Consider the following 24,393-nt stretch of genomic DNA (forward strand, 5'->3'; position numbering starts at 1 on the left):
TTTGTTTGGGATTTACAGCTGAATAATTTTTCAACTCAATTTTAGGACAGACGTGTTGCTGCTAACAACCTTTACCAGCAACTGTTCCTTCTTGTGGTACAAAAACTGACCTTGCGGATGCCTTCTGAAGAGATGGGAATCCTGCCTCCGAGTATGTGTGAGCAGAAAGTGCTGGGGTTGTTGAAAGCACTTAGAGAGACTGGTAAGCAGTTCACGACACATGACATGACCTAGTTCTTTAGTTATGGATGAATTTACAGTGCTAGACAGTGTGATATTAGGGTACTCGTACGAAATACAGCACAGTATCCAATTCCAGCAGTTTCCAGCACAAACAATTCTCTGAGAGTATAGCAGCACATTAGAAATGTATATGACAAATTGCTTAGTTAAAATTATTTTCAAACAGTTGCTGTGTCCCAAATGATTTCAGTAGCATCACACATGCTTGTCAAGCTTTTGGGATAAATAAAACTCAGTTAAATCTTGTGTATAGCCTCCCATAGGCGGAAACCGGATTGTCTATTAACTGCTAGAGCTAATTGCTAGAACCATCGTGGGTCGGACTGCTGGCACCACCTGCTGGGCGTGCTATCAAAATTCCACTTGTAACTTCTGTTCACATTATTCCTGTAGTATTTCCTTAAAACCTGTCAGGCTTTTCAGTGTTTGGGTTGGGGTTATTACAGATGGTCCACATGAAGCTTATATCTCGTCTCCAAAGTGCATCAAGCAAAAGCACTGACACGTCTGTGAGAATGCAAGTAAGAAAATACACGTTTTTAGTCCATGCTGACTGCTGCCTGTCAGGTCCTCTTATGTTCTGGAGATGGTCTTGGAAGATGAACTGCTTTTGTACTGTTTCTCTGAAAATCAGGCTTTGAAAAAATACAGTTTGCACAAGCTCAGTAGAAACTCTTGAGTTCAACTGGTTTAAATCCCTGAAGAGTCTGTTCTCGCAGGGATTTTGTCTTTGCAGTTTATAATGCAGAGGTTGGGTCAGCTGTATGGCCTCCACAACGTAGGAGCAAAGTGGCACTGTGAGGCTGCTGTGGCTCCTCAGTACAGTGGGGCAGACCAAGAAATTACACTGAGCGGGGAATCTGTTCTGTGACTTCAAAGTTTTCACTGAGCCCAGAGAGGAAAAGAAAAACAGTTCCTATCATAAATTCAGATGGAATGACAAAAAGAAGGTAAAGACATACAGTGATACTCAGGTTGAAGTGATTGAGTGAATTTGTCAAAATCCCAGTCTAAAGAATTGTGCCTACTGACCTTTGCTGTGTAGTCCTTTAATGGATAAAATTGTTTGATGTTTGCAAAATATTTTGTCATCTTGTAATGACAAATGTAAATTATATTAGTAATTTCTCCTTGATGTTGATGTGTGCACTGTTTTGCTTAAAAGATTTAACAGTAAACTTTTTGTAATTTCACTTTAATTGGACAGAGCAATTGTATCACTGTGTATTCTGAAACAAAAAATAACTGTGTTCTCTTCACCAAGTGTAAATACAGTAATATTTGTTGGGAAAGAGGTCGTCATCGCTGTTACTGTATCTGAAAGCCGACATTATTTTGTATAAAAGCTGATAGCAAAGCTCCTCTCCAACTTCGAAGCAGAAAGCAAAACCTATTGTACAGGAGCAGCTTGCTATTCATATTACCCAAAGACACAATTTGCGGCAGGAAACATTGAATTGCAAGAGGCCGATCTTTGTGCAAAAGCATGGAGGTGAGGCTGAGCTCAGGCCTTGCTTTGTTCTCCCAAAACGAGCCCAGGAGAGGGTCAGGGAGGCCGGACCAGCGCTTTTTGGCGAGTAACAGCCCCCGGCGCTGGCCCTGCCGTTCGCAGAGCAGGGCTGCCTGTCCTCTGCCCACCGCGGCTGCTTTAAGGGAGGCGGGCCCGGCGCTGCATTCACTTCCAGGTCGGGGGGGGGAGCAAGCACCGGGAGGGGGGTGGAAAGGGAAGGGAAAAAAAAAAAAGAGGCAGCCGAAAGCTGCGGTACCCGGCTGGCTGGGCGCTTGCCTCCGGCACCCAGCGCCGCGATGGTGAGTGAGGGGCGCTGAGGGGAGGGGAATGGGGCCGCTGTCCCTCGGCGGGGCAGGTGGGTTGCCCCGGGGTGCTGGCTGCCGGCGGAGGGGCGCTGAGGTGCCGGGGCGGCGGGCGAGGGGCCGGTATGGCCGCCCGGCTTCCTCAGGCGGCCGCGGTCGTTGGCCGGAGCGGGCGCGAGGCCCCGGGCGCGAGCGCCTGCAGCCCCCGTCCCGCCCCGCCGCTGAGGGGCGCCGCCGGCAGCAGCCGTGACAGGGGGACCCGCGGCCGGCCCCAGAGCTCGGGCACGGCACGGCCCGGCCCGGCTCGGCCCGGTACGGCTCTGCTGCAGCTGGCGGAGGGAGAAGACAGCCCCTCTGTTACAGACAGGCCGTGCGTGGTGCTGCTCCTTGCTTGGGAGATGAGTGTGCATATTTGCTTTTGAAACACTACCAGGAACCTCCTGGGCTGTTTAATAGACTGTAGTTAATAAAAGCATAACTTAGTCCCCTAACCAAGCTTTTGATTTTTTATTTTAAAAGTAGGTACCCCCTGTACCTGTTGTTGTCTTCAGAGGACTGCAAGTTTGGTTTTTTGGGAGCTGGGTGCCGACATTTAAACCTGTGGCAAAACTCTGATTCATGGCCACTCTATGCACCTTTGTTGTCGTGCCGGCATTGTGCATCACCTTCATACCTTTGTTCCTTCCTATGCCACGTTTCCAGGCAGCGTTCATATCTTCTCTCACCTTTTGATCTGTGAGGCTAATAAGCTGGTTTTGCCTCCTCCTCCCAACATGCTTTTTTCCCCCCCAGAGTATTCTGGTGCTGTTAGGTTCAAACTGAGGTGGTGTAGATATCTCTTAACATAAATGGCCCCACGAGATCTGCTAGTGCCTTGAAAATGGCATACCAGTTCCGTATTTTTGCTTGATGCTTCTCCTGATACCTTCTTTGGCTGCCTCGTGTTTCCTTGTGGTTAAGCGAACCCTTCAGGTTCTCTCCAGTCGTTTCTAATTGATGAACTCATATCGGAAGTTCTTTATATTAGTTTTCGAGTACATGGTCTTATTATGTAGCTTTAATGTGGCACTATTTAATTTTAGATGCCTTGTGGCCTCTGCCAACTCTGTATCGCTAGCAACTTTAATCAGTATGATCCCACTTGTGCCAGAATAATTAATGAAAATAATAAATTTGAGTTTTGTGCATAATCATTCGGTGAGTCTGGTTAATAAATTGCCTAATTTTGTTTCATTCTGTTGATTTAAGTAGGATAATCCTCGAGCATTTTTCGTAGCATAAATCACTGAACCATCTGTTTATTTTTCACCGCCCTTATTAGAGCTCAGGAGAATTCTGAGGAATGCTATTGAGCTGCTAGTATTTCTTGGTCGTTTTAAGCGTGTTCATTTTAAGAAAGTAAATCTTTTAGGCTAAAAACCAAGGCTCTGCTACCATTTATTGTCCTGCTAACTTCTTGAGAGAAATAATTGCCACTATTTGAAAAGTCCCTTATCCTGTACCCCCAGCTCCTTCCTTGAGCTTTCAGGGAAGAAAAGCAGATGGGCCTGGCAGAGCATACAGTGACCTCTTGCACTTGAGTCTTGTCATACTGAGTCAGTAATTGGGTGCAAAAATTGGAGACTTAGAAATAGTTCTCCTGGAGCTGAAATTGTTGTCTGTCTTCCAAGGCTTTATACGGGTTTACTGAGGGGAAACTGATCAAAAGCTACCTGGGGGGTTGGGGGGAAGATTTGATTTTTAATGACTGAGATACAAAACTAGAAAGAACTGGATCTTTCAGGCTGGAGTTGGTAGGATCATCACAATGCCTATAGTGAAAAAGGCCCACACAGCAGTGGGATTTAGTTTTCCTGCAAAGTTAGATTGCAATTACTGATGGGAAACATCAGTTAAATCTGTCTCTCTTTTGTTATTGTTGTATCAGCAGGTGGTTGCATGGTGATGCTCTTCCGAAAGAACAGGATTTTGTTTGGGTACTCATACTCAATTAATCTAGGCATAAAGTTGGGCTTAAGATTCTCTGATTTATTCTAGGTACTTTAATATGTCCCTTTAAGCTCTTCTTTTTCCTTCTTAACTGCATTTTGAAATATAGAGGTAGATATAGTCTGGCAATAGTTAATGTCAACACAAAGAGTTTTTACAAGAAAGTATGAAGAATTGTGTTATTTGTGAGAACCTTTCCAACTGTACTAGTGACGTACACTATAAGCTGAACTAGGTAATGCCATATTAAGGGTGGGATTGCATTTCAGTCTGCTAGTGTATTGGATTACTGCTAGATGCCAATGGCCATGTGCTTTACTCTCCTTCCCCCCGCCTCTTTGTTTGCCTTCGTTTTATTAAGCACTTACAAAGTTATCTTTTTTTTTTTTGGAAGATTTTAAAAGAAATTTTAAAGAAAAAAGCATTAAAAATCCCATCCCCAATTATTCCATTACAGGCACTATTCCATAAGCTAGTTGACTTTAGATGTGTCACATTAGCTAAAACATATATTAGTAAAAGGAGTGAAGGCACCCAGCCTTGTGTCATGTAACACATAATCCTGTCTTTTGGAGACTTTTGTCTGGTCACTCAAGGTAGTCTGATGGAATGAAAGAAACCGTTATGTATGTGGGAACATCAGATGGTTAAGATGGCCATGAAAATGTCAAATTTAGACAGTAAAAGTTCTACTGAAATGGTTCTGAATGATTCTTACAAAATACAGTAATCTTGAGCTGTGGTTGACACATATTTACAGCATTCAATTGAAGTATTTCAAATTGAAATAACCAGAAAGTGAAATGAACTGAAAAACAACTGCCAGGTTTGTTTTCAAGCTGACATTCAAAAGCATAACTAAAGAAGGGAAACACTGAAATCGTACCCCTGTAGGTGTTCAAATACAACTGCAGGCTTTTATTATGAGCTCCTTAACTGGGCAATATTCTCTCAAAGTAAGAAGTTAAGAAAAGGAGTGCCACTTGCTCACGGAAAGGTTTGCAGGTTGCATTCAAGCTATTCTACTTCAGTAGCAGACAACCTAGGAAATTATTTTTATGGTGCTTGTCAAGGGACATTATTAGATGCAGGTAAAAATGTTTCCCCTGACTGTCTAGGTTACCTCCAGAGCCTTTGCTAGGTGTGTTTGGTCAGTCTTTTGCAGCAAGTTGAAGAAGCGTTACAAATGTCTCCTGCAGCTGGTATAAGTGAGGTCGATAGAAGTGGTACTCTGCTGTTCCAAGTGTGACTGATCCCTGCTTGTGGATTTTAGCCCTTTATAGCTAGAGGGGAGTCCTGCATGGACTTCTAAAGTGATTATTTTATTACAAAAAAATAAACAATATCTCCAGGTTAGATTGGCTAGCTAGAGGTATAGGCTGAAAAAATAGCTTTCTGAGTCATATGCTAGCAGCCTATCTGCATGGCTAAAAATTCTCATCAGAGTTTGCTCACTGATATATGGAAGTGTTTTAGCTTTTCTGGCAGAAATTATGCAACAGTGCCAGAAGGAATGAACAGAGCCTGTATTCTGTTTTTTGTCATGTTTAAGCATCAAATTAGAAGCACAAGAGCTAATGAGAGACGAGGCTGTCTTTGCTTAAGTGAGAATAATTTTCATATGCTTTTGAATAAGGATTCTGATTTTTGTTTGAATCGGCAGCTGTCTTATAAGTCCTGGCCATGTGTATTAATTTCAGCTTAGAGAAAATACTTTCTCTATTCCTTAAAAAAAAAATATTATTTTAAAATAACCATTTTTTTCCCTCTAGAAGCATTTCAGGCATTATTGCACATTGTAAAGAAACAAAAGATGTTAACAGCTCCAAATTCTGTCCCTCCTCTTCATATCAGTTTATGGTGGGAGGCAGCCAAAATTGCTGTTTTCTGGTAAAGAGAGCAAGTCACATCACAAAATAACTCCTGTTTCTTCAACAATAATATTTAATAATCAAGTTGAGCAGAATTTAAGCACTTAGTGAAATCAAGTCAAAGGAAGTTGCATGTCAAAAGCTGCAGAAAGAGTTTGTATTTGAATAATTTGGAGTTTTTAGTTCCCAAACCTGTACTTAAGTCTTCAGGAGCTATTAAACTGCAGTCTCTCTTTGTTGGCAGTTCACGATTCATTAAAGATAAGCTCCATTCCAGCCCTACCCTAAATAGGTGCACCTTATTTTAGAAGATGTATTTCTGTCATTTTCTTTATATTTCTTCTACACAACATTTTGTCTATTTCTCTACTTTTGCTATGAGAATATTAGGCAAATGAAGCAACAGAAGAGAAGTTAAATGAACTAGCAAAGAAAGGTGAAATTATCCAGAACTTTCAGTATAAAAGGCAAGCTACAATTCTTCCTACAGATGAAATGTGGCAAGAGTTGATGCTGTTATTTTCAAAATTATCCGGGGGAGTATGTACCAGTCACTCAGCCTTCTTTTGTGTAGCACTGCGGATGATTCACAGGGCTGCGAGTCATTCTTTATGTTGATTAATCTGGGAGACTGAAAACAGTAAGCGGCTATTAGGCGCTGAATAAAAAATAATAATAATAATAATAAAAAAACAAACAACCAAACCAACCGACCAAAAAAAAAGTTGAGATTTTCATGTGTCAATATGCAATCTCTCTCTGAAGGAAAATGTGAAGTTTATATTCTGCCTTGTCCCCATTGTACCCAATGTTCTCTATAGATAATTTCCAGGTCATTAGCATAAAAAGGGGGGGAAACTGGTATCTTTTTTCAGAAAGAATACTGCAATAATTGTTACTTCATTGCAGCACAAAATTTGGATCTTTGAGTTTTCTTTTTTTTTGATCCGAAGCTTTAGCTGCAATTTTCAGTATCAGAAATTGCTCCTAACCATACATGAGATTAATCTACATTTCTAATGTAAGTTTGTGGTAGACTTCTAGTGTGGGTAGATTTAAATGGAAGATTAAAAGCAATTATATTAAGAAGTAACGTTTGATTAAAACAATAGTTCTTTCAGTCTGTCTTCATCGATTAATTACCAGCAAATGTCATAAACTCAAATTCTGTCATCAGAAATTGGGAAAATACTTTTATTGCCCAGTGAACGCAGGCAGGATTTACGTACAGCAGACAGACTGGCTGTGGCTCTCGGGGTGACCGTGGGAGGAGGCTGCCCCCCAGTTTGGCAAGTCTTGTGTTGTGTGACCCAACTTACTGCGGTTCTAAGGAGAGCATCTCGTGTATAATATTTGCCCGTTCAAATGTGCGTCAGACTAACAAAAAATAACGATTTGCCTAAAAATAATGTTGTAGAGGAATGTTGGAGACATAGACAGCAAAATGATTTGACTAAATCGCCTTTGTTTCATTGTGTTTTGCATACGACAGGAGGAAGCTTCTCCCTATTCTTTGCTTGACATCTGTTTGAATTTCCTTACTGCTAACCTAGAGAAGTTCTGTACGGAAAGGCAAGATGGAACGCTGTGCCTGCAGGAGCCAGGAATGTTTCCTCAAGAAGTGGCTGATCGATTGCTGCAGACGATGGCATTTCATGGTAAAACAATTATTTGTGGGTCATCAGTGGAAAATATTTTACTGGAATGTGGCACTGCAGCTAGGGTGTGTTTTCTAGTAGAGTCTGATGTTGGAGCTATTTAAAATGTGTTCCTTAATCTCTGAATAGAGAATTTCTGTTATTTTAGTTTTGCCACAGGTTCAGCTGGATGTTGCTGGATAGATAGTTCTGAATCAAAAGACCTTTGTCCCATGTTTATGATTTTAATTAAATGTTCTTTTAAGTGAGCATTCTTTAACAGACCTTTCAATCACTTTTTTAAAGATTTAATTCTACTTCTAGCAGTGCTCACATAGTTCAGTATCTCCTGCAGACCAATTAATTGAATTATGTTTTCTTTACTATGTGTCCATCCAATTAAACTATGAAATAATCTTCTGATTCTTCATTAAAATAGTTTTTCATCACTTTTAGCACTTTTGTTGCAGTGGAATTCTTTGCTAAAAGGCAGTCAGCTTCAAGACTAGCATAAAAGGTATGAAAAGCACCTTGTGGTGTTCTATGTGTTAGTACAGGCCTAGTATATTCTGTCAGGCTTTTGACGAGAGACCTGCCATCTTCTTTGCTTGCTTTTAAGCATGATAAAGGAAAATGTTAAGCATGTGTCATTAAAAGCTTCTTGGCATGAGGACAGTGAATGTATAGAATACCGTAGAGAAGAGGCAGGAGACCCATTTCTGCAGACTTTAGAGATGAGACGTGACACTAGAAAAATTACTTTAAGCACACCAAGAGCCCTATCCTGTAGGTGCAGATGTGGCTGGCTGCCTTTGTGCAGATACTAGTGTTTTAGTTCCCTCCAGCTGTTGCCAGCTGAGTGTAACAGAAGAGATTGTCCTAAAAAAAACCAAAAAACAACAAAACAGAACATGCAACTCCCCAAACCTCTCCATCTTCAGCATGCATTACTTTCTGATAAGTAGTTATTTAGAGTAGTCCCAAGAAATCAGATTCAAGGAACAGAAATATTACCAGTGCTAGCAGTGACGAGGGCAGTTTCAGACACAGAAACGTCACAAACACTGTGTCAGAGTGCAGGAAGTCAAAAAAAAAAAAAAAAAAAGTGGATGCTAGATAAATGGGGTGTGGCAAAGGTAGGTCAGTGGGAGAGCCTGACTTGATCCGTAATTAAAAAGATTAGCAAAAATTACTGAGTAATTTAGTTATATTTGAACCGAATTATATTTATTTATTGAACTTTATTTTTTTTCCTGAGTACAAATTGTCTCATATTATATGTTTGCTTTCTCTGCAAAAGATATATGCTACCTGGTCTGAAATGTTCTTTAGAAAGGTCTGCAAATCTTAATATTAATTTAACTTAATCACAGAGGCAATTACTAGCTCATGACTTAAATCTAGACAGACTGTAGTGGCAATGATGCTTTTATTCAAATATATTGTGTTTTCAATGTCTTTACTATCTTCATTGTGCCTGAAGATGCAAACCGGGGACATTGGCATTTATAACCCTCTGGAGCAAAATTAGAAGGACGTGTACTTCCTACTTCTTCTGTGTGTATGCTTGTGTACCTATACCCTTCTCTTAGGGCTTTTTATGAATTAGTAATCACTCTATTGATGAGACACAAATAAGATATCTTGGTGTTTCTGATGTATTTCAGATAATCCTGTGCATGGAACTAAATTTTTCAGTTAGTGTTTTGTCGGTATGCTGCAGGAAAAGACTACTTACGCAGTCATCTTGTTACAGAGCAGAAGATGATAATCTCAAATGAGGCTATTGTATTTCCTTTTTTCATTGCTGTCTTTCTCTCCTTCCCACTCTTGTCCTGCTGTTTCTCCTCTTTGAAACACTTTTTAGGTTTCTTTCTCACATTTAGCTTGTTTCTGAGCAACACTCCTACCTTCTTCATGAAGGACATATAAAATAACTTAATCAGCTTAGTATAGTGTATTGATCCTACCTATAAATTCAGTCAAATGCTACAGTATTCAGTTGAGTTAAAGCAAGATGGAAGTGGATCATTAATTGCTGGCACTATGTTGAGGTTAACAGAACTGTGACCAGGGAAGAAAAACTTCAAGAAAATTTGAAATTTAGTTTTTAGCATGTTTCTAACCAGTTCCAGTGAGAAAATTCAGAAAATGCAGGCTGTAGTCTGAATGTTTTCAAATTATAGCTACATTTTATTCTGTTGTATGTTCTGTCTTCTGACGTGCATTGTGTATCTTGTACGTCTTAATATAGCTGCCCTATTCTTTAACCTGAGCACCTTCTGACGTGCATTGTGTATCCAGTATGTCTTAATTTAGCTGTCCTATTCTTTAACCTGAGATTATCCAAACATGAAATCATAATCACAAAAGCAGAAGCTCAAATAAAAAGTTTCGAGATCATCAGCATAATGATCCAAGATGTACTATTTTGCAATTAATCTCTGTTAACACTTATTTGTTTCCCTTTGGGTTCTTAAAAGTGGTGTACAACACTAGAAGCAAACACTAATGCTGTTTTCCAACAGGGCTTCTGAATGATGGAACTGTGGGCATCTTCCGAGGCAACCAGATGCGTTTGAAACGAGCTTGTATCCGCAAAGCCAAAATCTCTGCCGTGGCTTTCCGGAAAGCGTTCTGCCATCACAAGCTAGTAGAACTTGATGCTACTGGGGTGAATGCAGATATAACAATCACGGACATTATAAGCGGACTCGGCAGCAATAAATGGATCCAACAAAACCTTCAATGCCTTGTGCTGAACTCACTAACTCTTTCTTTGGAAGACCCATACGAGAGGTGCTTCAGTCAACTGTCTGGGCTTCGTGCATTAAGTATTACCAATGTTCTGTTCTACAATGAGGACTTGGCAGATGTTGCATCACTCCCTAGGTTAGAAAGTCTGGATATATCCAACACCTCTGTTACTGACATAACAGCACTCCTCACCTGCAAAGACCGACTGAAATCTTTGACCATGCACCACCTGAAATGCTTGAAAATGACCACAACGCAGATTCTGGATGTTATAAGAGAACTAAAATATCTGAATCACCTTGATATTTCAGATGACAAACAGTTCACATCAGACATAGCACTTCGTTTGCTGGAACAGAAAGATATCTTGCCTAACCTCGTGTCTCTGGACATTTCTGGAAGGAAGCATGTTACAGATAAGGCAGTAGAAGCATTTATCCAGCAACGGCCAACAATGCAGTTTGTAGGACTGCTAGCTACTGATGCCGGCTACTCAGAATTCCTAACAGGAGAAGGAAATCTAAAGGTTAAGTGGGAGAATTAATTTTGCTGAAAAATTAGAATGTTCAGGAAAAATAGAACTAATCATTTGTAATAAATATATGTAGGTGTTTCAGAAGGAGGCTGAAAGTTAGTATGTTAACTGTGAGTTGTAATTAGTGACTTCATGTCAAATTCCTACTTAATTCTGGAACAGAAACTGCTAGATTTAAATAATACTATTGTAAAAAAAAAAAAAAAAAAATCTATTTTCTGTGCCATTTTAGTGAGCATCGAGTCCTGATTTAACCTACCAGATCTAAGACAGCTGAACTAGGTCTAGTCAAGTCTTTTACTGGAATAATATTCTTGGGTTTCCAGCCCAGTGTCTGGCATAAGGCAGCAATATGTAAGAGGGAGAGTTACAATTTGCATAAACTTTGAGCAGTTCATGATTAACACAGCAGATACAATAAAACTTAATAACTGAGCTGCTGTTGTGTTCCATCACCTCTTCTATTTCCTGATTACAATATTTCTGCCTACCTTGGAAGGTCTTTTGAAGGTCTTGAAAGGTCTTTTGGAGGTCGTGAAAGGGAACGGCAGAGGGAGTGAGGAAGAGTTTGCACAATGTGGCCATATGTCTCCTAAGCAAGTTGAGTTTTGCATTTCGGTTAAAAAAAGTTAGAATGCCCTTGTTATATGCAAATGAGATAACACAGCAATGACAATTTTTTAATAATAATTTTTACCTGGAACTTTTGACAATTGTTAATGGCCAAGTCTCCTGAGTACCTGGTTGTCACAGCTGACAGCAGTGTGTATGAATGCTGAAAGATTTGTTGGAGAAAGTAAGTTCCCATTTGACATGATCAGTGTATGGCATCAAGAAATGAAACCTCAAATTTGGTATTAAATAATTCAATATAATCCTTAGAAATAGTCATTAGTGGTATAGAATACATGCTATGACTGTGCTATGAAAAGGTACAGTCTTTTTTTCTTCTTTTTTACTTTGTGTTTGTGACCTGGAATTCATTAGTGACTGTACTGAACAATTCATCTGTTTAGTCTCGATACTACTCAAGAACAATCAGGACACAACCCTTGTGGAGTCAGTCAAAGTAAAATATTGTTATCTTTACAGCAGTCTGATATCATTTGGCTATAGAAAGTTCTTGTGAGATTAAACACGAGACAGACATTGTAGTTGAAACCATGAAGCTGAGTGGAATTCATCACGTAGTGTATAACTGGCTGCAGAACATGTCGGTAAATATGATTGCCCTGCTCTAGTTTGTAGAGAGCATAAACCAAAGTCCGAGATGGTATCACTTCTCTCAAGGCTGTAATATCTTCCTGGTCTAGCAAGTTATGAAAAATTTGGTTCCATATGATACAAGATGCATGAAAAGTGATACTTTCATCTGTGAACGTTTGTTTTCCCTTATGTGACAAATTAGGTAGAACAAGTTCCGTGTGCTTCCCCGAGAATTAAAACCAAAAAACAGTGTTTGCAGCAATGATTCTAAAAGTAGTAGGACTGAGGAACAAGCCTACAGTTACACAACATGCAGATACAAAGTAGGTTAAATACAGTAAAATGGAAGATGCAGTAGGTTGGGAGGTGGAAAAATTTGCAGCTAGTTGCTGATTTAGTATTCTAAACTTAAGCTTATATTAGTCAACAGTCAGTAGCTTCTAATGCACTATTCACCTAGATTAGTTTAGTGTTAACAGACTTTAAATCCATGTTAAAACTTTTCAAGAATGTTTTCTTTTGCAGTGCATATGAGTTAGTTCTTTAATACAGTGCTGGAAAGGTATTGCTACAGATCTAGCTTATAGGAAACCTGATGTAGACAAAAAATGGAAATATTTTTTATTGGCAGAGCTAGAACCCTGAGCGAAAGATATCAGCCAAAATATATTTGTCAGTTTATTTGACAGAGCATTCAGTTTCATATACTACTTTTCGGCATTTGCTGTTTCATACGCAGTTTTTGTTAGTCACAAAGTGCTACTTTTACTTAGTGGTTTCATATGGATGTGTTTATAGTGGTGTCTGAAACCTAATTCTGTCTTATAAAGGGGATTCTTTACAAAGAATGTTTGAAGATCACATAGTTCTGGATTAATATGGGCAGATAATGTAATCATTTGCTTACTGAAGGCTTTGGCTGAAACATCAGCACTTTTGAAACTGCGGCTTTGCAATTTTGTGAACAAAATTCTTGAAGTAAATGATGATATCTTGAACTAAAGATTATTCCTCTGTTCGTAGGTGTCAGGAGAAGCAAATGAGACTCAGATTTCTGAAGCACTGAAGCGTTACAGTGAACGGGCCTTCTTTGTGAGAGAAGCACTCTTTCATTTATTCAGCTTGACACATGTGATGGAAAAAACAAAGCCTGAAATTTTAAAGGTAAAATAATACAGTCTTGATGAGAAGGTCTTGCATCATTTCCTGAACTGATTGTAAGGAGGCCATCCCCAAAACCCTGTTAAAAATTATTTTTAAACTTTTACGCTTCCATTGTGATTTTTAAGGCTAAAATTTTAATGATGGATAAAAATTAACAATGAGTTAATGATGGAGATGATGCCCTAGTAGTGTTTTATGTTACCTAAAATTGATCTGCACTAGTTTAGTGTCTAAATTTATTAGCATCATTAGTAGTTTTGAATGATTTGAAGTTTTCTTCAGGTGCTGAATTAGGTCTTTAGAACATATCTATCTTGGGTCAAATCAAAGGTTTGTCTGGTTTTATTCCCCATGTACAACCGTGCCTTCTGCTGGTACTTACAAAAGAACAGTAATAGGGAAGGGATATTTCTCACCACTGCCATCTTCCAGTTTGGTAGCATGAACAAATGAACAAATAATTGTTAGAGTCATACATAGGGCTCTAACTAGTGGCAATTCCTGAAACTTCCTTAGAAACCCATTCTAGGAATTGGCTTTATGTTGCTAGAATAACCTTGAATATTGTGTTAAGTTTTGGGCCCCTCACTACAAGAATGGTGTTGAGTTGCTCGAGTGTGTGCAGAAAAGAGCAACAAAGCTTGTGAATGGACTAGAAAGCAAAGACTTAGAAGAAGTAGCTGAGGGAATTGGGATTGTCTGGAGAAGAGGAGGCTGAGGGGAGACCTCATCATTTTCTACAATTACCTGAAGGGAGGATGCAGTGAGGAGGGTGTCAGTCTCTTTTTTTCCAGGTGGCAAGTGATAGAACATGAGGAAATGCTTTCGAGTTCCATCAGGGGAGATTTAGGCTGGGTATGAGGAAGACTTTCTTCACAGAGAGGGTGGTTAAGCATTGGAATGGGCTGCCAAGAGAAGTGGTGAGAATACCCCCATCCCTGGAGGTATTTAAGAGAGGTGTGGTCGTGGCACTAAGGGACGTGGTTTAGTGATGGGACTTGGTAGGTCAGGTTGATGGTTGGACTTGGTGATCTTGAAGGTCTTTTCCAACCTAGATGATTCTGCAATTCTATGATCTCCTCTGAGGGGCTGCTGCAGACAGTGCAAAAGGACTTGGAGAAATAGAAGTTGTCAGCTTTCAGTCACTGAGCAGAAGGAAATGTTCTTTCTGAGAATTAAAATCATACCAGATGAGTTTTTTCATTTAAGTAAAGAGGAGGCAGAAGTTAGTCATCGTCGTGGCCTGAAGCAACAGTGGATTGCTCTTGAGGTATGTGCACAAACGTGTATGTAAGTAATGTGGGTAAAACTCTTGCATTTCAGCTTGTGGTTATTGGAATGAGAAATCACCCCCTGAATTTGCCTGTGCAGTTAGCAGCAAGTGCGTGTGTCTTTAACCTAACCAAGCAAGACTTAGCAGCGGGCATGCCTGTGCGACTTCTGGCTGATGTCACTCACTTGCTCCTGAAGGCCATGGAACATTTCCCAAATCATCAACAGGTAAAAGATGAAATTTCTTTATTTTCTGTAGGTTTCTCTGTATTGTGGATCTTAAGAGAGATTTCTCCACATCTCATGACCTCAAGAGCAGCTGTAAGCAAGTACTCATACAGATCCATTTGTGCAGGATTTAAGTAAATATTACTTCCTTTTGTGCTTCCTGCCCTATAGGACTGTACTTAGTACAGTATGTTACCATAATGTGGCTTCTCAAAAAGACTTTCATGAAATTAAACTTGCAAATGAAGTAGAAAATACTGTTGGGTGAGTTGGTCGCCATTAGAGGCGATCTTGCTGAGAAGAGTGAATGTTTCCTTGCATGTGGCAAAATGGAAACCAAGAGCTGATGTTGGATATCTGGCGAAACTATGATTTTTACCCTAACAAAACCATTACCAGGCAGGATTAAGCAGAAATGCACAGTGGTTATACTGTCCTATCTTAAAAACAAACATCTCTTCAGGCAAACTTTGGATATGTGGGTACAAATTATTTCCTTAAGATTATTTAAAGGTTTTTGCTTGATAAAGAACGGATGATGTGTTGAAGGATCACACTTCCTTCAAAGAGTCAATGTGGAAATCCTTTGTCTCTAGTTACTAAGCAAGGTTTTGAGTGATCTGCAGTGTGGCTGGAGTTGTCTGAGAGTTTTATCGTTGATCCAGCTACCGTTAACAATAACATAGCATGCCATATTACTAGCGCTAGGAAAAGTCTCATCTGTTTGGGCAGTGTTGAGTGACATAGTGATACTTGCCCAAAATCACAGTATTGAAAACGTCAATTTTTAAGGTTAAATCATAGGAGGTAAATGAGCCTTCATTTGGTATCTTGCATAGGGTTTCCTTAGATATCAAGAGTTATAGCTACAGTTATATATATGTCCTACCAAATGTTCTGGTCAGTGTCTAAAAGTATCGTGGTGTTTTTTTGTGTGTGTGTGTGTGTGTAGTATTTTATTTATTTATTTATTTATTCCTACTTCCACATTCAACTTTAATGGGGCTTGAATATTCAGCTGGCCCTCCTTCTCTATTTGAGATACGGGTTTGAAGAAAAATGTAGTGTTTTCAGAACTGCTTAATTCATTTTGCATGTGCATAAACTTAAATATAAGAGGAAGGAGATTTATTTAGGTGCAAAGTTGTCATACAGTCTGCTGTCTGTATTGGTATATTTGCCTGCCTTTTAATTTGTTACTGACCTAACTTGAAGGAGACATCTTTAGCAAGTCTGTACATGAGATATTAATCAAGAGTAAAAAGTTGGTTGTAAAGCTTTAAATCAAACTTCTTCCTTATTATTTGACGAAGGATTAGAATCAAAGTCCAAACAGAATTTTATGGTATCTTCTCAGTGAGGAGGGTGTTCGTCCCATGGTGAAGGAATAATTTTACCCTAAAGTTCTTTTTTTCCGTTCTTAAACTGACTCTTTTTTTAGTTATGATCATTTTGCTTGTGGAAATATGTTTAATGATTCATAGCAAGAAGGTATTCTGAAATGTGTGTCTCTGTAATCATTCTTTTTAATTTCTTATAGCTGCAGAAGAATTGTCTTCTTTCACTGTGCAGTGACAGAATCCTTCAGGATGTTCCATTTAACAGGCAAGTTTTATGTCAGTTGAAATGAGCTGTAGCATTGCAGAATATTTTTCTCTGTTGTTTTTTTAATACTTAGGTATGTTTATGATTTCTTGGTCTTTGGAAAGTCATGGATGCTCTAGAGACTTGATGACCACAGGGTTTGCTTCTGGTCTCAGTTTGCCCAGTTTAAATCATTCTAATGTGTTAATTCATGTGGCCTGTGGTATTTTGGGCCTGTAATACATAATAGTTTTGACTGTAGGTCTGTAATAAAAACCTCTGGTATGCAAGTGTTTTTTACTTCACCTGCATAGGTCTACCACTAATCGTGTAACAGAAGTCAGAATTTCTCTGGGGGACTATGGGATTGTTTTTTGCAGATACTTTTCTACTTGGATGTTTTGCTCAAAGGCTTTAAAGTATGTTGGTCTGCTGTTTCAGAATATTGTGTCAAATTTTTCTTCCTTCTTTGGAAGCAATTCCTGTGCATTTTGATGTATAATTAGAAGTAAGATATCCTAAGCAAACAGCTTGAAGCTGACTGAGGTTCATGCAATACATGTAATTTCCTGATGTATTTCTACCTTTTTGATACGAGGCACACTTCTGGTTTCTTTGGTCTTGCATGCATTTCTATCTGAAGTGTCTTCTGTGTATTACTTTCTTTTGTTAAGACTTACAAGACTTGGGAAAACAAAACTTATGTTTAACTTTCAGATTTGAAGCAGCCAAACTTGTTATGCAGTGGCTGTGTAATCATGAAGATCAAAACATGCAAAGGATGGCTGTAGCCATAATTTCCATTCTTGCTGCAAAGGTACAAAATTTAAACTTTGAAATGATCAGATAGTATTTCTAAAGTATATTTAAAAAAAGTGTTGATGATGGTTTTATTTATTTATAGCTTTCGACAGAGCAAACAGCCCAACTTGGTGCAGAGCTTTTCATTGTTAGGGTAAGTCAAATACTTTCTTGACAGTAAAAAATACCATCCTCTTGAGCTATGCATGCTGACAGTATTCCTAAAGATATAAAACAAAAATACGTAGATAGAATTCTAAGAACACATTAACCTGTATTCATCTGCAAGTTCTTTGGAACAGAAAAGGCTAGAGAATTTGCTAGAGATGATATCAGGCACAATGGTTATGAGACATAATAGCATAGATGAAAAGAAGCCAAACTGGGAGAACTTGATACAGTTAATATGAAGTAAAATAGCAATAAATTCTTGGCTTCAAATTCATTCTATAAGCCTAAAGATCCTTGAAAAGAATATTTGAAATAAATTGTTAGTGCTGTCAGTGTCCATCAGTAATCATACATACATATCACACATGTAATTATGGTGAAAACAGAGGAATTACTCAAGCAGGCAGTCATATTCAAAAGGGGGGAAAAAAGGTTTAATAGCAATTTTATTTTGTATAGTTTGTGTCTTCATAGTTTAGGTCTTTATTCTGCTTATAAATGCAGTTTGCATTACCCAAGTCTGCACAGAAACAAGCAGAGGAGCCAATATGTTTTTTGATTATACAATCATAACTAGGATTTCCTTTTGTTTGTTTGTTTTTTCCAGCAACTTTTACAAATAGTTAAGCAGAAAACAAATCAGAATCTTGTAGATACTACTCTCAAGTTCACACTGAGTGCACTTTGGAACCTCACTGATGAATCTCCAACAACGTGTCGGCACTTCATTGAAAATCAAGGACTAGAACTTTTCATGAGAGTCTTAGAGGTGAGTAGTACAGTTCTCCCTGCGGATTGTCAGCCAAGGTTTATAATTAAAATTGTTTCAGTAATAAGCATAAACAGTTACATATAGTTTCTTTCTTTTTTTCCACAGTCTTTTCCATCGGAATCATCCATCCAACAGAAAGTTCTTGGACTTCTGGTGAGATAAACAAAAAGTCTGAAATCTGTATTGTTAAAATTTGATCTTTTTTTTTCCCCATGTTAATCTGAAAATTTGCCTGATGTTTTTACATTCATTTAATCTTGAGAGTGTTCATTATTCACAATTGACACTGTTTCAGACTGTTTTGTCAATTCTCCAAAAGCACTGATTGTATTGAAATTGATGATTACACTAAACAAAAAGCTTTTATGAAAGGGCAGTGAGTGAGGCTTCATGTATGTCTAAATGCAAAAGTTAATTGAAAATGAATGGAATTCAGAATTGTGCACCTGGTGAAGTTTACCGAAATTGACTGTGTTTGAGAAATGTTAAAAGTAGCCTTTAAGTTAGTGTAATCTGCATGTTAATGGCCCAAAATTACTTAGGAGAAAACTTCTGTATTCTAAGGCAAATTTCTGCATTAAACTGGAAAAGTTTTAAAAACAGAAGTAGCATTTTGGTATCTGACTGTCACCTGAACATATGAAGATCTCATCCTGGTATTTATATGTGTTTACATACACTATGTAGTTCAAATTCGTATGTTCATCTCCCTGATAATATTTTCTTTTTTTTTCCTTCCCCTCTCTGCTTCCCTCCCCTCCAGAATAATATAGCAGAAGTTAAAGAACTCCATTCTGAATTAATGTGGAAAGACTTTATAGACCACATCAGTAAATTATTGCACAGCGTGGAGGTGGAAGTCAGCTATTTTGCAGCAGGGATTATTGCTCATTTAATATCTCGAGGAGAGCAAGCCTGGACATTAAGTCGCAGCCAGAGGACCTCTCTCCTCGAACAGCTGGTACTGAAACGACGGTGCAGTTTATCGTGCTCTTCTATTTTTGTATGTTTGTATTTAACATTGACAGTTCTTTGTTCTGTATTTTGCAGCATTCTGCCATTTTGAACTGGCCGACTCCAGAGTGTGAGATGGTGGCTTACAGGTAACTATTGTCTTGATTTAGAGTTTGGAAAATACAGTAGAATTGAACTAAATTTAAAACTTGTTCCTGAAGCAAAGCGAGCTGCTAGCCAGACGTGGTTTTGTCCAGCAGAAAAACGCCTATCAGCTCAAAATACACAGCATGCTGGTTTTCCTTTTCTGACCAAAGAAGGGTAGGGACTCCTGTGAAAGATAAATGTAATGTTGTTCTGCCTGCATTTCTATTAAAGATGTTCACATCCATGTCTAAAAGACTTAAACACAAAGATTAACCACTAAGATTATATTGGCATGCACTGGTTAGCACTGTCTGCCCTAGATAAAGGGACTTGAGGCCAAAAAGTACAACTAGATAATTACTGTCCATTTAATCATTTATGTCCATTTACGCTGTTTACTCCTATTTTTAATGTGTAAGAGGCATCCAAATGCAATGGTAAAAGCATACCATGTATCCAATATCTATATTTTTGCTGGTTATTGTCTTAAACATCAAAAGGTAGTCACTTTTTACATCTAAAACTCCAGTTTATCAAATGTCTGTCCCAGTTACATTTGTCAATGAATGAGTAGACAACATGTGATCTGTGAAGAAGAAGTAATATGTGGTAGCAAAGTGAGATGCTGATTGAGATGCTGCTCTCTCTCTTTCTCTGTTTTTAAAATAGGTCTTTTAATCCATTTTTTCCACTACTTGGCTGTTTCATGACACCTGGTGTCCAGTTATGGGCAGTGTGGGCCATGCAGCACGTCTGCAGCAAAAATCGTATGTATTAAGATAAAATTACCCTTAAAATTGTTATTTCCTAGCATATTAATCATTAGCATGAAGTGGGAATAATAGGAATTCCTATGATTTTCATTCCTGATCCTTTGGAGAAACTACACTGAGGCTTTTACTAAATGGGGCAGGAAAAGAAAATTATAAAAGCTATATAAATCTATTTTATTTAATGGAATTTTACTGTTAAATGCACAGTATTAATTCCAGAATGTAGACATATTAAGATTAACTACATTTGCAGCTTGCACAGGTATTTTTATTCAGAAATGTCAATATTAGTAATGGGCAACAAACTACTTCCAAATTAAACGAGAACAAGGATTACAGCAGGTAGCTATCCCGAGAACAGAAGTTTTAGGTAATCCCAGTCCCTAATCGCCTTTTTGCAATAACTTGCTGTTACATGAAGGACTATTTCTTAATCTGCTTTTCCCATCTGCAAAATGAGAACACCAGCATCTTCTTTTTAAAATGCTTTGGTAGCAGTGCATAATGAAATGCACAAGCATTGGGGAAGGAAATAAGTCCCCTAGTCCCCTGAGCATACCTAAAGGGTAAGGCTGGACAAACCTTCCTGACTTTTTAATGACTTTTAAAAAAATATAAATGTAGATGACACGAGTATGTATATTTTCATTAACTTCTACCACGTATAAAGCAGCTTTCCTTTGCAGTATTAAAAATATTTTCTGTGCCAGTGTTTTAATATTCCCAACAGCAGTATCTCTATGCTTGTTTATCCCTGTCCCATAAATCACTGTTTTTACAGTGAAAATGCATCTGTTCAGGACCAAGCAATAACATGGCATGATATATAACTGCACATAAAATATGTTTTTTCTGCTCTTTATAGAGCTCAGAACTGTAACAAGATGTTGTTCTTAGGGTAGTCTGTCCCGAGGCCCATAAGGACTTTTCCTATGCTGAAGTAGGACTGTTCTGACAAAGCTGTTTTAGTCGTCAGACTTTGAATAACAGTTTTTCATTAAGACAGCTTAATTATGTCTTAATGAAATTAAAGCAAGCTTTCTTCCCCTCTTTGTGCCTCAGCTCTGTTAGCTCGGTATAGTCTTATTTGTTCTATTTATTTTTAGTGTTTATTTTGTGCTGCCCTAACCTCTGAGCTTTCAACATGCCACAGAGGTTTGTACTGACAGTGAGTAACTGCACTGTAGAATGCAAAGGCTGTGAATAACTGGGTGACATATGCCTGATTTGAGATCAAAAAAGTATAGCGCTGATATATTTATATATGTACATCCTGAATATATATCCTAAAGTTTAGTTCTGATGGCAGTTGGTGCCAGAAGCTTCTGGAGAAAGTTGCAGAGAAACTAAATGTTTGTTAGCAAATGTAATAATGTACGCTGAGGGAAAAATTATTTGATTTTGAAATACGAAATTTATATGGGGAAAATTCTTAAGCTTGGCACCACGATGACAATTCATCCTGGATTGGAGATACATTTTATTTTGCTCTCCTCTTTTACATGGGAATGAAAAGTGGTCTGGAATTAATGGCATTAATTTTTTTTCTCTTTTTGCTGTTTCACACCTCAGTGAGCTAACTTACCTAAAATATTAGTAGCGCCGCAGCAAATGTGATCCCCAGTGAAAAGTTTATTATCAGCATTTAAACAGGTCAGGTGTTGCATCACTTAGGTGAATGGTGAAGTTAAGCACATCTGCTATCATGCCCTGTGGACTGCATTACAGTCATTGTGACCTTTTTGTGACAGCTTCTGAAGCTTGTGTGTTACGTTACAGCTGTGGCTTTTTTTATAGCTGACCTCTGCATGTGATAACACTGCAACTGATGTAGACTTCTCAAAAGCAATAACAAAAATGGAAATAAAAGTGTAATTTTATCTTGAAAAGGCTTTCATAGCAACTTATCCTAGTTAAACTATTTTCTATACTAGTCAATGTAAGTAGCATTTGGCAAAATGTTTTCAAAGGGACTGTTTCTTATTCACTCTACAAGACTTGAGAAAGTGTCTTAAATGCTGTCTGCCTCATAGGAGATGAAAGTGGATTTGAATCAGTGTTTACAATATCTGCTACTTCTACCCTAGATACATTTTTTTGGATTACCTTTTTTATCTTATTATAGCTACCAGGTACTGCAGCATGTTAATTGAAGAAGGTGGCTTACAGCACTTATACAACATCAAGGAAAACGTCCAGACTGATCCACATGTCCAGAGGATTGCTATTGCCATCCTAGATAGTTTGGAAAAACACATTATGCGTCATGGGAGACCACCTCCATGTAGAAAACAGCAACAAAATAAACCCAACTGAAAGCTGCAGGTATAAGAGTGTAAAGTATTGTCTCTGTAATAATCCTTTCTGATGTGTGTGTAGTTGGAGTAACTTGTAATATAGTGGTCACCATTAAAGTGATTTGCCGATAATTGTGATACCCAGAACCATGTATGGTAACCTTTGGTGAATGTCAACTTTAATGGCAACCGCATATGCAACTTGTAAAGGGTCACTGCTTGAGCTGGTCATTACCTGTGGGGTTACTGCTGGCTACAAAGAGATGGGACTCGAACAGATCAATAGATCAATATGCACATCTGGAGGAAAAAAAAAAATTTAAAAAAAAGACTCCTAGGAATATCTTGTTTTGTGACTTCTGGGACAGAAAGCTATTTCATCCCTATGATTGCTGTTTATAAAACTGGTTACCAGTTCGGTGTTTGAATAGAGCTGTGTGTGGTTGTGATATTCAACACTTCTACAGATTACAAAAGTACATGCATGCAAGTTACAAATGAGACTTGTAACTAAGGCGACCAAAACGTCCATCGTCTCATAATCCTTCTAAACACAAATGGGGACTTCAGCTTCCTTTTCCTTTTGCCTGCAAGCTGTGTTCTTTTGTTTTCCTTGCTGCTAGAACGATGCCTTTTTGCAGCTGAGCTCTCCTGAGTCCTCTGTGCTCTCAGTAAGGTTGAGATCAGCACTGCATCAGGGAAAGTGGAAACTCACTAAAATAAAGCAATAGAAACAGGTTTGATAGGAACCACAGTTCTAAAAGAATGAGCTAAGCTTGAGATTTTAAACTTGATAACATGAAGGGGATTTTGCCGTTGTTTGACTACTTTTGATTGTGTGTGGGATCTTTCTTTTCTTTTTGGAAGACTGGTAGGGAAAGAGAAGGCTCGTAAGAGCAAAGTACTGACCTGTCCTCATCACGAGGGAGATCGCATGTTGAGATAGGAGGCCCAGGATATTTGGTCACCTTATTTATAAGAGACTAATGATTGCTCTGTTTTCTGTAAATATTCTGTCAGTATTGTGCAGTGAATAATATTTCCAAGTCATCACAGTGCAAAATAATGCCTAATGTTGTATGTAAACCCTGTGTCAATTGCATTGTTCTGTGAAGTGTGAAATTTTACATAAAGATGCTAATTGTAACAACTCACTTCTTTCTTGGTTACCTGTGGGTTTCAAATGATGTGTTGAATGAAACGTATTGCACAGCATATGGATGCCTGATAAAATACAAGTGATGGAAGCAAACTGCATGTTGGTTCAAATTCACTTTTATTTCAAGCATTGTTTCTGTTTATCTGGTTACAGTTCATATTTCCATGAGAACTGACTGACATTCTTAGACTCTTCTGTAAATATATTGGTGATTCAGTTTAAAGAGAAAACTTATGTTTGGTAGCTTACTAGGAGGGATGGCTTCTTCAGGATGACCATATTTTACTATTTTTAACTCCTTCCCTTCCTCTCCCTCCCCAATTCTCATTCTTCAAATAAAAATATCACATCTGATCTTCAGTAATCTAGTTACTGTGTTTTTCAGCAATTTCAAAATGGACTGATCCAGTACCTTTACCAGTGTCATGTTGTGTAACTGCTGTTTGTATGAAGGTATGATTTGGCTAGTATAATTTTCCTATGTGTATCTGGTTATATAGTGTTTTCTTGATTCAGAAAGAAATGAAATTGATTGTAATTTGAATTGTGAAGGTGGTTTAAAACATGAAAAAATGGCCTGCAAGCTTTTATCCACCACCCTTCTGAGATGTCTGCTATGGGGCTTCTGCCATGACAATTCCACTGTATGAAGTGGCCCAGGCAGCCTGTCAGCACTGGTGTTAATGGAATGCGTATAAATCAGCTGGTACCATGACAATTTAAAATAAACATGACAGCTCTTCTTTCCAACGCTGTTCTTTCCTAATAACAGGAGAACTTGGTGAAGCATCTTAACTAAAACGTTGCTGCTATGTGCTGCACAAAATGAATGGGATGCTGGCATCGGTCCAGATGGTGAAGATGTTGCTCCATGAAATTCTGCAACCAGAGAGATTGTAGATGATTTTCCATACCCTTGTTTTGTTGCCACATGCTTCAGGCAAACAGTGAGCAGAGCTCTTTTAAGCAGAAAAATATGAATGGCAACAAGGTGTAAATCTACTTAACTAACAATTTACTT

General features: G+C 38.4%; 1 protein-coding gene across 2 annotated transcripts; it reads left to right on the forward strand.

Annotated features, from left to right (window-relative positions):
- On the forward strand, window positions 1–23,724 carry LOC121073906 (protein zyg-11 homolog B). Of its 2 annotated transcripts, none has more exons than XM_040565449.1 (14): window positions 1–202; window positions 7,408–7,573; window positions 10,081–10,835; window positions 13,074–13,214; window positions 14,538–14,714; window positions 16,255–16,319; window positions 17,016–17,115; window positions 17,203–17,253; window positions 17,878–18,039; window positions 18,148–18,195; window positions 18,806–19,003; window positions 19,093–19,145; window positions 19,813–19,910; window positions 22,042–23,724. In XM_040565449.1, the coding sequence occupies exons 2-14, from the start codon at window positions 7,522–7,524 to the stop codon at window positions 22,230–22,232; spliced, it is 2,091 nt and encodes a 696-aa protein (XP_040421383.1). In that variant the 5' UTR covers window positions 1–202; window positions 7,408–7,521; the 3' UTR covers window positions 22,233–23,724. The 2 variants fall into 2 exon arrangements, with proteins under 2 accessions (XP_040421383.1, XP_040421384.1); XM_040565450.1 differs by lacking the exon at window positions 1–202 and adding an exon at window positions 1,926–2,052.
- Window positions 23,725–24,393: the final 669 nt, after the last annotated feature.

Source organism: Cygnus olor, chromosome 8 (assembly GCF_009769625.2).
Source record: "Cygnus olor isolate bCygOlo1 chromosome 8, bCygOlo1.pri.v2, whole genome shotgun sequence".
In the NCBI taxonomy this organism is placed as follows: Eukaryota; Metazoa; Chordata; class Aves; order Anseriformes; family Anatidae; genus Cygnus; species Cygnus olor.